At 40.2% G+C, this 11,028-nt stretch overlaps 1 protein-coding gene across 8 annotated transcripts in view; it reads right to left on the bottom strand.

Moving 5' to 3' along the window:
* Nucleotides 1-2,102: 2,102 nt before the first annotated feature.
* Nucleotides 2,103-11,028, bottom strand: part of GRID1 (glutamate ionotropic receptor delta type subunit 1) — a 601,199-nt gene continuing 592,273 nt past the window's right edge. For 7 of the 8 annotated variants that reach the window (XM_083844348.1, XM_083844347.1, XM_083844345.1 and 4 more), the window contains one exon: nt 2,103-3,753. In XM_083844348.1, coding sequence (XP_083700474.1) covers nt 3,325-3,753 — 429 coding nt within the window. In that variant the 3' untranslated portion in view covers nt 2,103-3,324. Of the gene's footprint in view, nt 3,754-6,305; nt 6,324-11,028 lie in introns of those variants that run through there. The other variant, XM_083844351.1, reaches the window with a different exon arrangement.

The following is an 11,028-nucleotide window of genomic DNA, read 5'->3' as shown; positions in this document are numbered from 1 at the left end:
AAATCATACATTCTGCATTTACTTTGAAAACTGAAAAATTATGGGAAAGAAACACTGTTTATGTTCAAGGAGAACCTGGTGATTTACTTAAATAATCTAAAACCAAACCACCGTCACATGAAAGATTTAACAGCTTTCTGCCATGGTTGACAGGCCCAAGCTATGACTTGCTAACTTTTATATAAACAAATAATTACTAGGTAGTGTCAGAGCCATCACGGATTGTGACTTTTACAGTATAAACCCTGGTGCAGCAAAGCACTTTAAACAGTTAACTTTAAGCAACTGAATAGTCCCAGGGAGATTGGTGAGCTCACTCACCTGCTTAAAATTAGCCATATATTTAGTATGAGACCTGCATTTAACTCCATCAGTAATCAGCAAAGCACTACAACCCCCGCATAAAGCAGCTATGTTCTGTAGGGCTGGCTTACACACATGCTTAAATACTTTTCTGAGTGAGAACCATGTGGTTTGGTGCTGCAAGATTCTGATCATCTTAGTTGTAATCCTGCAGAGCATTTAAACAGGGGATTCACAGTCTGTGCACAAAAAACAGTAGGATCCAGCATCATTTTAAAAGTTAAACCACGCTTCCAAACTTTACAGCACATGGTAAGACTGAGCTAGGAGGAGAACACTGAATATGGAGAATGTCGAAGTTAATCCCCCAAATATACTGTATTCACAATTTATTCCACAAATGCAGTTCAGTTTTAATTATTCAGCACTGTGGTTTAGACTATAACATGAAAAGGACCTAATGTATTTTGTGGAAACGATGACTCCTCAGCAAAGCAGTTTCAGGCCCCTGCTCTGTGCTTTGCATACTTTGTGGAGAAAGCATAAGGGATCAGCTTGGGCAGACGTGGACGAGTTTGTTTCCTACAACATGGGCACAGAGCCAGCATCAGTGGCCACATTGCTGTGCACCAGCAGCTCACCATGGATCCTCGCTGTCCAGAAGGGAAGATGTGTCTGGGTGGTCACTTTGGTGGCCAAGCAAGCTGCTCACCCCTCCGCACCCAGAGGAAGCTCGGGACAAGGGGCGATGGCCTCCTTGCGCTGGTGCTGCTGGGGAGGAAGCACCTGCTCCAGCTGAGCCCCAACTTGCATGCTTGCAGCTCCTTGCATCTCTTCTGAAACCTTAAACTGGGCATAAAAAAGAGAGAATTTTTTCCCAGCACAAATAGTTGCGTGCTTTCTCCTTTGTGTCTTTGCAGGTACCTAGGAGTGCATGGCCTTCTTGTGCAGCTCGTTCTGCCGTAACTAGTTGGTGTACACGCATGGAAGGCAGGACGAAGTCGGGGGGAAAATGTCATTTTTTTCCTGTGGCCAGAGGGTTATAAGGATAATAAGAGGAAAAAGTATGACAAAAGAGGAAGGAAAAAAATCCCAAGCTTATGTGGGCCAAGTGTCTAAATAAGATAAATCTAGTCAGCTGACTAGAGCATTACTCATTTTTAATTAGTTTGAAGCAAATAGTGCAATTTGTGCCAGGCTGCAAAATCGTGCTGTCTTCATGAGGAACCGACTTGACAAATTAATCCCTGCAAGAGTCCTCTTTCTGGAAGCTTACCATCAATAGTCCTCATTTAAACAGTATGCTGAGTATGCTCTTCCATTAGGCTGCTTTTATATCCCACTTTGATTTTTCTTCCCTACCGCTTGAACTATAAATGTAAAAATTTGGGGACTTTTATCATCTCATAAATATACCTGTTGAGTAATTATGCAAATCAAATTAGGAGCAATCAATGGAATGTTTACTTATCCAAAAGTCTGACCTAGATTGCCTGCTGACTTTCTGGGGATGTAAATGCATTTTTACCTCTGTTCAAACACAATCTTTCACCTTCATGTAAGCAGTGATTTTGCTGCACCAAGATCTACAGCCTTTTCCAAATAGCAGTGTTCTAATAAAGTGGAGAAATCCAGCTACAGAGGGAAATTGCAACATAGCTATAGGGATATTTTTGAGAAGATACTGAATTATCCCAATTCTGAATGAAAAGCAACTGATGGTCCATTAGCAACAGTGGGTGAGGAGGGGGCACATTAGAACTACTATTTGGGAAGGAAACAATGTGTTTTGGTTTTGATTCTTTTTTTTTTTGTCATATGAAATTGCACTAGTAATATTTGCAGAATGAGACATTAAATTAGCTATATATGTTGCTTTATCTTTGTCCTTTGATTTGACAAAAAAAAAGCATTTTAGAGCCATTTCTACCAAGATTATAGACATGGCCATTAGAATGTTTCTCTTTATAAAATCAACAGAAAAAAAAGAGCAGAGCTGTGCTTGTAGTCATGAGGATAGCCTTATCATTCAGGGATATGACTTCAACAGTGAGCATCACATCCATTTTGCAGCAAATTTCTTAAAAATCTCAAAGAAAGGAATGGCAGCAGAGGGCACAGTCGCTGCAGTGCCATTATCTCCTGCCTGTTCAAGCTCCCCCTTCTCTCAGTCCTGTCAGCCACTGGTTACTCCCCTTTTTCATTCGTGTATATAAGACACACACATACACAAAAAAAAAAAAAAAAAGATCAGCTTTCTCATAACAGCTTTACCCATAACCTGAAACCTGCTATTTATCAAAGCATTTATATATATAATATACATATGCAATGACATATATATTATATATATATAAAACACAGATTAAATAAAAACAGCCCCACAGCACAGTAAACATATAAATACACAACTCAATAATCTGTGCTTAAACTTAGAAACCATGTGGAAGTTTAAATCCTTGTTAGAAGGCAAAAGTTCATTTTCATCTTTTGTTGGGTTTTAGTTATAATTCAGGTTTAAAATATTTGTTGCTGTTATGCTAGTACCAGCTGTTAAACTCTCCGAATGGATTGCCATTGAGAGGGTTTTGGGGAAAAGAGAGGTCTGAGCACAGCGAACTTTTCTGGCAGGAAATGGATTTTTTTTTTCCCTGAAAACAAAAAGAACAGGAAGGGAATATATGCTGAAATCCTCAGGAAAAAATAAAAAAATAAAAAAAATTATGGCCCTCAGTCCCAGTAACTGGTCTTCTTTGGCACTTGAGAACGATCACAAGTAGTTTGCCTTTTTATTCATATAGAACAAAATTTACAAAGTCATTCATACATTTTTGTTTGTTTTTTTTTTTTCTTTTGTTTTTTACTGACTTTGAAAATTGGGAATATTCAAAATACACTTTTACCCCACTTCATTCTTTCATTATTTACATGTATATACAAGAAAAATGTAAGAGTTTCTTTTTTGTTTGTTTTAAATTTTGTATTAAAAAGCTCTGCTGGTTGTGTTACTGTTTGTTTTCATCAAATGGATGTTCCATGAGAGGGCTCCATTGCTTCTGGAATGACTCCCCCTGGCACGGACTGAAATGACATTGGGATCGGGGTTTTCACGGGACTCTGACGAAATAGTCCTCCATTTGGCGACCTGTGTTTACACTGTATGGAGGGCATGGTGGCTGAGCTGCTCAGGGGCAGCGGCAGGTTGCTGCCAGAGGCAGCTGTGAGTGTCCTGCTGGCACCATGAGTTGTCTGTTCTGGTAAAAAGGTGGTGACAGAAAGTTGTGTGTTCTGGTATTCGCGTACCGGCTCCAGGGTCTGAGCTGGCTGCATGCCACCAATCTCCAGGGCTGAGATTTCGATGGACGCCGGAGAGATCTGCTTGTGGGCTATGTCTTCATCGATTAAACTGTTCATGCGTCTATGGACCTGCTCCAGGTTCACTTCTTTATCCTAGTGAGGAAGAGACCAGAACAATCAGTTCAGACACAAGTACCTTTCACGTCTGCCCCTCTATCCACCCTGTGTGTGATGGGAGCTGCTGGTTACTCATTAGATCGCTTCGATTTCATCTGTGCCTGTGCAAAACCTCAAAGTCTATCCAACGTCTCCAGCTGAGAAACACATGCTGAAGAAAACACCAGCTCAATCTCAACCTGCAAAACCCACTGATGTTCTCAAAGCCATCCTCCTTGGAGGTAAAATGACATCTCTGGTTCAGCCAACAGGAGCTGGCAGCAGGGACCAGCACATCCCACAAGCCCTTAGCTCACTTTGCACAAGCCCAGGATAAAAGCCTCTGGGAGGCAAACAAGCGAGCCAGAGAGCAGCCTGCTGCCTTGTAACCCCAGGGCAGCTCAACACTCCTCTAGCTGCAGTGCACTTTGTAAGGATTACATCAATGCGACACCGTGCACAGCCTAGCTGGTTCCCGGGTATTTGCTTCTTGTGCCAAAATCTACTGGCCAGGGGTTGTGGTGGTGAAGAAGTCTTCCCTTCCCAGTAGGGAGGCATGTGTCACCTACCTGGCAAGGACAATGGACCTCCTGGAAGGGCACTGAGATGGAGACCTACTCTGGGAGCCCTGAGGAGGGGAGCGCTCAGCTGTGTTTTGGACAGCTGTGTGACTGACAACAAGCTGTCATTCTGACACCTCATCTGGTACAAGTTTAGGTCTGTGGTCAGTGCTTGGGAAAGCAATGCTGGTCTTTAGAAAATGCATTGCTATCCTGAGAGAATGAGTCACCTAACGCTCCCAGAGAGGTCTCCTCACGGGACTTTCGGCACCACTTGCCAAACATTTTAGCTTCCAGGAGGAAACACGGCCAAAGAAGCTGTCTTTAAAACTTGAAGCAGCAAAGACCTACAGCTGATGTTTCTCTCTTCATTGTGGTATGCAGGAAGCCCAAAATGGAAAGCAACAAAACTGGCAGGGTAAAGTCACCCACCTGGGATGCTGTTGTGACTGAGTTTTAATAGCTAGCAGTGCATTGCACATAAAAAGGTATTATATCATTTCTCTATATTTCATAAAGCACAGCTGTGATCTGCAGTTGTAGTTATTTGATGCAACATACGACAGAGTAGCAGCAAAGCATCCATAAAAGCCCAACAGGCCTGGAACCAGAGGCATCCCTTGCTCTGACAAACTGCAGTGGGCAGCCAGCAAAATCCCAGGCTAGGAAATGGGACTACCCGAAACTTTTCTGTTCCAGTAATCCCTGACTGCCAACAGGTCTACATAGTCCTAGCTGCTTAAACCCAACACCAGCAGCCTTAAAGACGCTCCTGTTCATGCCAAAAGCTAGGCTCTGGGAACAGAGCAGTCTGCAGTGTCAGTGCCAGCCACTCCTCGTGATCTTTTACTGCTACCTTTCAGGTGGGGCACAGCAAATTACAGTATTATTCCAGTGTCATCCACTTCTTTGCAACTTTGCCTTCACCCTTAAATTGACACATGAATTAGCTCCAAAGCCCTTGATTTCAGCCAATAACAAATACAGATTTGATTCTCGCCTTGTGGTTTAAAACCACTTCTACGTTACTCAGGAACCATTGGATTTGTTGATCTCTGCATGGGTTTAGAAAAGAATTAGCATTACATGATGATGAACCCAAACCTCTGTCCTCAGCTTTGGCTAAATCCCCATTGATTTCAAGTGGAGTACAATTGTTCAACAATTACAAGGCTGAGCAGCAGTTTTCACCTCCCTTCTTAATCAGTGGAATGAGGGTTCCTGTTTCATTTCCATAAAAAAATCACTAAACTCCCTGTGTGGCTCCCCAGAATGTTGGCAATATTATCTGCCTCACCAGAGAAACACATACAGACCATATTTTTTAATGCTGCTTTTTCAGCAAAATCTTCTAATCAACTAATTTTGAATTAGGGAAAATCAATGGCAAATAAATAAAAACTTTTGTGGCAGAAAGGGCCTAGACAATACTTGACTAGAGAGATGGTACAGCTGTGTTAAGTCCTTTTTACCAACCTGGCATGTCAGGCTCCTTATTCTATAAGTTAGACAATGCACTAAGCTGACAGTAATGCAGAAGCTCCTTCATGAACTCCATAGCTAGGTAAATTAAGGATTTGTGATATACTGGCCAGAGTATTACATGGATTTCATTATAGATTTTATGCATCTCAACTTCTTGAAGTAAAACTGTGGACTGGGGGCAAAAGTAGGAAGTGTTCTTACATTATCCCCAGCTGGGACTAAGGGCTCGACCTCCGTGGGCAGGTTCGTTTTGTGCAGCATCTCGCCAGGTACTTTTGTGTTTTCTTTATCTGTCTACCAACAAAAGCCTGCGGCAAAGTCCTGCTTATCTGCAAAGTTTGGCTATCGCAGTGTCTGATGACATCTATGTCTAAGGAAGCTAACTCCCAGAAGCCCGTCATGTGGTGCTTCTTCAGGTCCTCTGTTCTACACTTCCTTTTCTCAGAAATGCTGCTCACTTTGATTTAGACTCCTAGGTTTGCACTCCAGTTATCTGGGACCCATTTTCTTGCCAATCCGCTACTACAAGAAAAGAAAAAGTAGAGAATTCAGGTTGGAACTGCACAAATACTAGAGGAACAAATTTTCCTAAATAAGACTTTGGAGAAACGTTCATGACTCATTTGCATTTTTATGAGCTTTTACCAAATACTAATGCTTTCTTCAGATCATTTCGAGTGAAAATACACATCAACATTTTATTGGTATTTGTATTTTTTGATGGCAAGGATATCCTCAGTGCATTCCATCCTGCTTTGCTATGGGAACAGAAGTAATGCGACTGGGATAACTAGCCAAGCCGGGGGAATGGTGCAGCTCCAGTATTTGCAACACGCAGTTATCAACTGTTTGCCAAGGAAAAACACGTTAGTGAATGAAGTGCACTCCTCTTTTGGAGCATCTGTGCACAATATGTCATAAAATTCAAAGAATTAATCCTTGTATATATTTAGCTTAGCTTTTTTGAGATATAAAGAGCCACAGATGAGATGCTCTTTATAGACATCTCCTGCTTCAGACCAGAGGGGTTATTAATTTTCACACCATTTGGAAGTGTCCCTCTGTTAGCCTAACAGAGTTACCCTCCCTTCGTCTCTATGCAGTCCAGCCCAGAAATGGAATTGCTCAGAAATGGTGCGTTTGCAGTTGCATAACATTTCACAATATAAACATAAATTTATACAAGTGAAACACAGACATCACTTTTGATCTACTACAGAACACTTCATAAATTAAGTAGAGAAGTAAATGCTGGGGATTATTTTTTAGGAGGTAGGTAGGGGTAGAGATTTCATTTGCCTACTTCTAACTCTATTCAGCACTAAGGACAACTTTCTGGCCTTATTAAGATCAGGGAAAAAAAAAATAAAGGCTTCCAAGAGCCCAGAAGTTCACATTATTTCTTCTTTCTGTTACTAAAATAAAATGTTTGTAAAGGTTAAGGAAAACAACTCTGTCTCTGAGGAATAATAAAAAAACATTTTAAAGGTTCTTCCATTTTTCTTTGTCTTATTAGATGAAGAGCAGCTAAATAACAAAATGTCAAGCTTGGTATGAAACCGTCTTAATGTTGAGGGAATGATTTTTCAAAAAGTAAAGATTAGAAACACCTGAAAAGATTAGTTTCTCCTTGCATAATTGAAGACTCCCTTGAATCCTAGGATTTCCAGAATGGAAGGTGTTGTGATAGCTTAATTTGACAAGTGAAGCTTGCAGAATTTGTAAATTCTGTAAACCTCATCTTTTTCCTTTATTGGTCTCCTGGAAAATTCAATAATAAAACATATGCTACAGAAAAGTAACAAGATAAACAAAAAGGGTTAAGAGGTAATAAAGCCAAACAAACAAATCTAAAATGTTATGACATTCTGTATTCCCCCTTACTTTTAGTTCTATAATTCTTATTAAAAATGAGCCATTTGTTATAACCTTAAAACCCTTAGTTAGCTGGCATTTTTTTTCCTGAAGCTTTGTCATCTTAATTGTGAAATGGTAATGTAGCATTGCAAAAGATTCCAAACTTTCTGATGCTGCAACTGTTCTCATCAACTGTTGCATCTCTGTGGCAAAATTAAGGAATTGAAATTATTAAATCAGTATAAATTAGCACATTGAGGCTTGGAGCTAGGGAATGGCAGAGGTACCAGATCTGGCAGCTGGAAGGGAAAAGCTGGAACTAACGAGGAGGTTTGTGTGCTGGTTTTCCAGTGCAGAGCCTTCCCTGGCCAGAGGCAGCTCCCTGCAGGAAGCATTGCTGCTTCTCTTCACAAACGTTTCTGGCTCCAGCTCCAGCTCATTCTCCTTCAGAGATGAATGACTGAGCTCCAAACCTAATACTTCAGTGGCTGGGGCAGGCACATTACTGAAGATTTCTTTTTTTTCTCTCTCTCTCTCTCTCTCTCTTTTTTTTTCACTTAATATGCAAAACTTAGTTAATATTATAAATATGTCACCTCTCTGATGTTTCATGCCAATTCAACGTCACTTTTCATATATAGTTATTGGATAAATGTATATGGTTCTGTTGCCAAAAGGAGATCAAATATTTTTCCTTTGCTGCCTTCATAATTCTATTTTCAATATTAATGTTATGCTACAAATAGATCAGTTGAAGAAGTTAATCAGTAAAAGGAAGAAAAAAATATCATGTGTAAGGAAAATGAATTATAAACACAGGCTTATCCTTCTCCAGCTTAAGGAAAACAGCTACCCAAACATTGCTTCTGGTCAGGAAATTATCTTATTCATAAATACCAATTTAAATGTCATTCTTCCCCAACGAGTTTGAGTTCCGTAAGGGCAAATGAAGGGCATGTTTCTGATACATCCTAAGCACTTGATCCTGAGCGACAGGTTCAATGGTCTATGACTGACAGCAGGAGCACGCTGTGGCAAGTGTCTGCATGGATTTGAAGGATGCTTACCTGAATTATCTAAAAACAACTAGCTCTGCACAACAGTGACTGCAAGAAACTGTGACTGCCTATCAGAGCTAACTAAGTTTGGCTTTATCATGCAGAGAGAAATTATGGCAAGATAAAAAAGCTGATAGGATGACTTAAAGTGTAATCACTGTATTTTCTATTTTATTTTCTGTGACTTCTGACAGTGGGCTCTGTGAAAAGCGTGTGGGCAGTCAGATTAAAAGAACGTGAAACTACTTGGGAGATTTGGAGTCAGTTAACCTCAAATTCTAGAGACTCTAGAGAGAGTTGATGAAGTAGTTTCAGTAGGGCCAAATGCACAGAGTGGATATCTGGAGAAATTTAATGCTAGAACTATTCCAAAACTGTGATGAACCACGTCTGCACCCCACACATGCAAATTAAACCACAACAGACTAGAGGATAAGTATAAGACTGATGATCCTGACCCTAAATATCAAGCACACACACACACACAAACAAAAAAACCAAACATAGCCAATAGGGGCAGGCAGGCACATACATGGAGGGACTACCATGAATGTGCTGATACCTCCCGGTCAGATGCAGATAACTGTGCCAAGTATTAAAAAAAGCCTGTTAATGCAGTTCTTAATAAGGCTCAGGAGATATGCTGAAAATAGTGCTTGAGGTCTTTTAGAGCAATATAGTCTTAATCACCAATTACAGAACATTTCTGTTTTGTTTGGTTGTTTCTGTCCTGGGTGACAATATTAAGGATAATCTTTGAGTGGATGAAACCAAACCAAGAGTTAAATGTTAACAATGCATTTTCATCCTGTGAAAGAACTATTTTAGAAAATTAGGCAATTTTGTAAATAGGACTGGGGTTCAAAAGTGGAGTCAAGCCCCAGCCTCAGACATCCCCTCTTGTGACCTTGGCCAGGTCAGAGGCCAGTCCCTTTCCCATCCATGTAGCAACACCTCTTAACCCATATGCATACGTGGAAGATACAAGCATCAGTGGTCATGACAGACAGAATGATGGAAGGCACACATGTACCCAGCTACGCAGGAAGGAAGTTTCTGGGACACTTCCATGAACAGACAGGCAAACTGCATAACTGAAAAACAAAGCAGAGAAATAAAAGCAAAACAGGGAGGTTTCCCCACTCAGGTGCCCACCGGCTATTCTCTCAGCTCAGTATGGAAACTGACAGCTCCACCCAGCTCCCAGCCTCTGTTTGGTGTGGTTCAGACATCATTGACTCAAACATTTAGCTTGTTAAAGAGAAATGAAGAGGCAGCAGCTCCCCATTTGTTTAAGAAAAGACTTATTTTAAAATGCTGTATTCATAGAGGGTCATTATCATCGCTTTCAGCTGCAACTACTGCATATGTAGAACTGTAATTTTATTTTTTTCTGTGAGGTTGCGACAAAGTGGCAAAACCAGACATAACTGGCTTTCTCAGGAAGAAAAAGCAGTGAAGATATAAGTAATAGATGTGCTGCAAAACAATGACAACACAGTACGGTGTTATATAATACAAATAGCCCCTTTTTAATACAAATCTCTTTGCCATAGTCATTATTTTTAGAGATTCTGCAGTCGACAATGCAGTGAAATGCAGACAGATGTGTAAACAGATGCAGCGATGATGTATGTTTGCTGTCATTAATTTAACACAGGCAACTGACCTAGTCAAACAGCACTTAATGTTACATAAAATTTGCAGAGTGGTTTCTGAGTGTACTCTGCTAGATGCTGGTTTGACCATAACAATATCTTATGAGAAATAAGTACAGATGCGCCTCAAGAGTGTACTTGAAAGCGTACTTTTATAAATAGGCCCAATTCTGTAATCAGGCTTCTGGTGGAAACAATACCATGGATTTTAAATAAGCAATTAAGTAAGCTATCATCCATAAAACAGCCGTTAGAAGAATGTATTGAGACTGACATTGGTTGAGGTCCAGTAGACTGTTATCCAATTGAAAGAATAAAATAAATTAGAGAGTTTTGCAAAATATTAATTTCAACTGATGAGTAATCATCTTCAATGAAATAAAACTTCATAAAAAATATGTAGAAGAGGCTACCTTATTCACTAAGAGGTGCTCTCCTTCACCAGAGAGCAGAAATTCTATTATGAAGGGACAGAAATATTCTTTCCCTGTGTGTAAACCTGAAAAAAATAAATTAAGGAATACTACAAAGATGATGTAAATGTGATAGAAAAATCCTTCAGATACATTGCCAAATTTCATTCCCACCTTCCTACAGCCAAAAAATACCTATAATTAGTAAAACTAAGAAACTTTTAACAAAAAGCCAAAGACC

Source organism: Anser anser (genome assembly GCF_964211835.1).
Source record: "Anser anser genome assembly, chromosome: 7".
Taxonomy (NCBI): domain Eukaryota; kingdom Metazoa; phylum Chordata; class Aves; order Anseriformes; family Anatidae; genus Anser; species Anser anser.
Note: the sequence above shows the minus strand (reverse complement) of the source record. Positions and strands in the feature narration are given on the sequence as shown.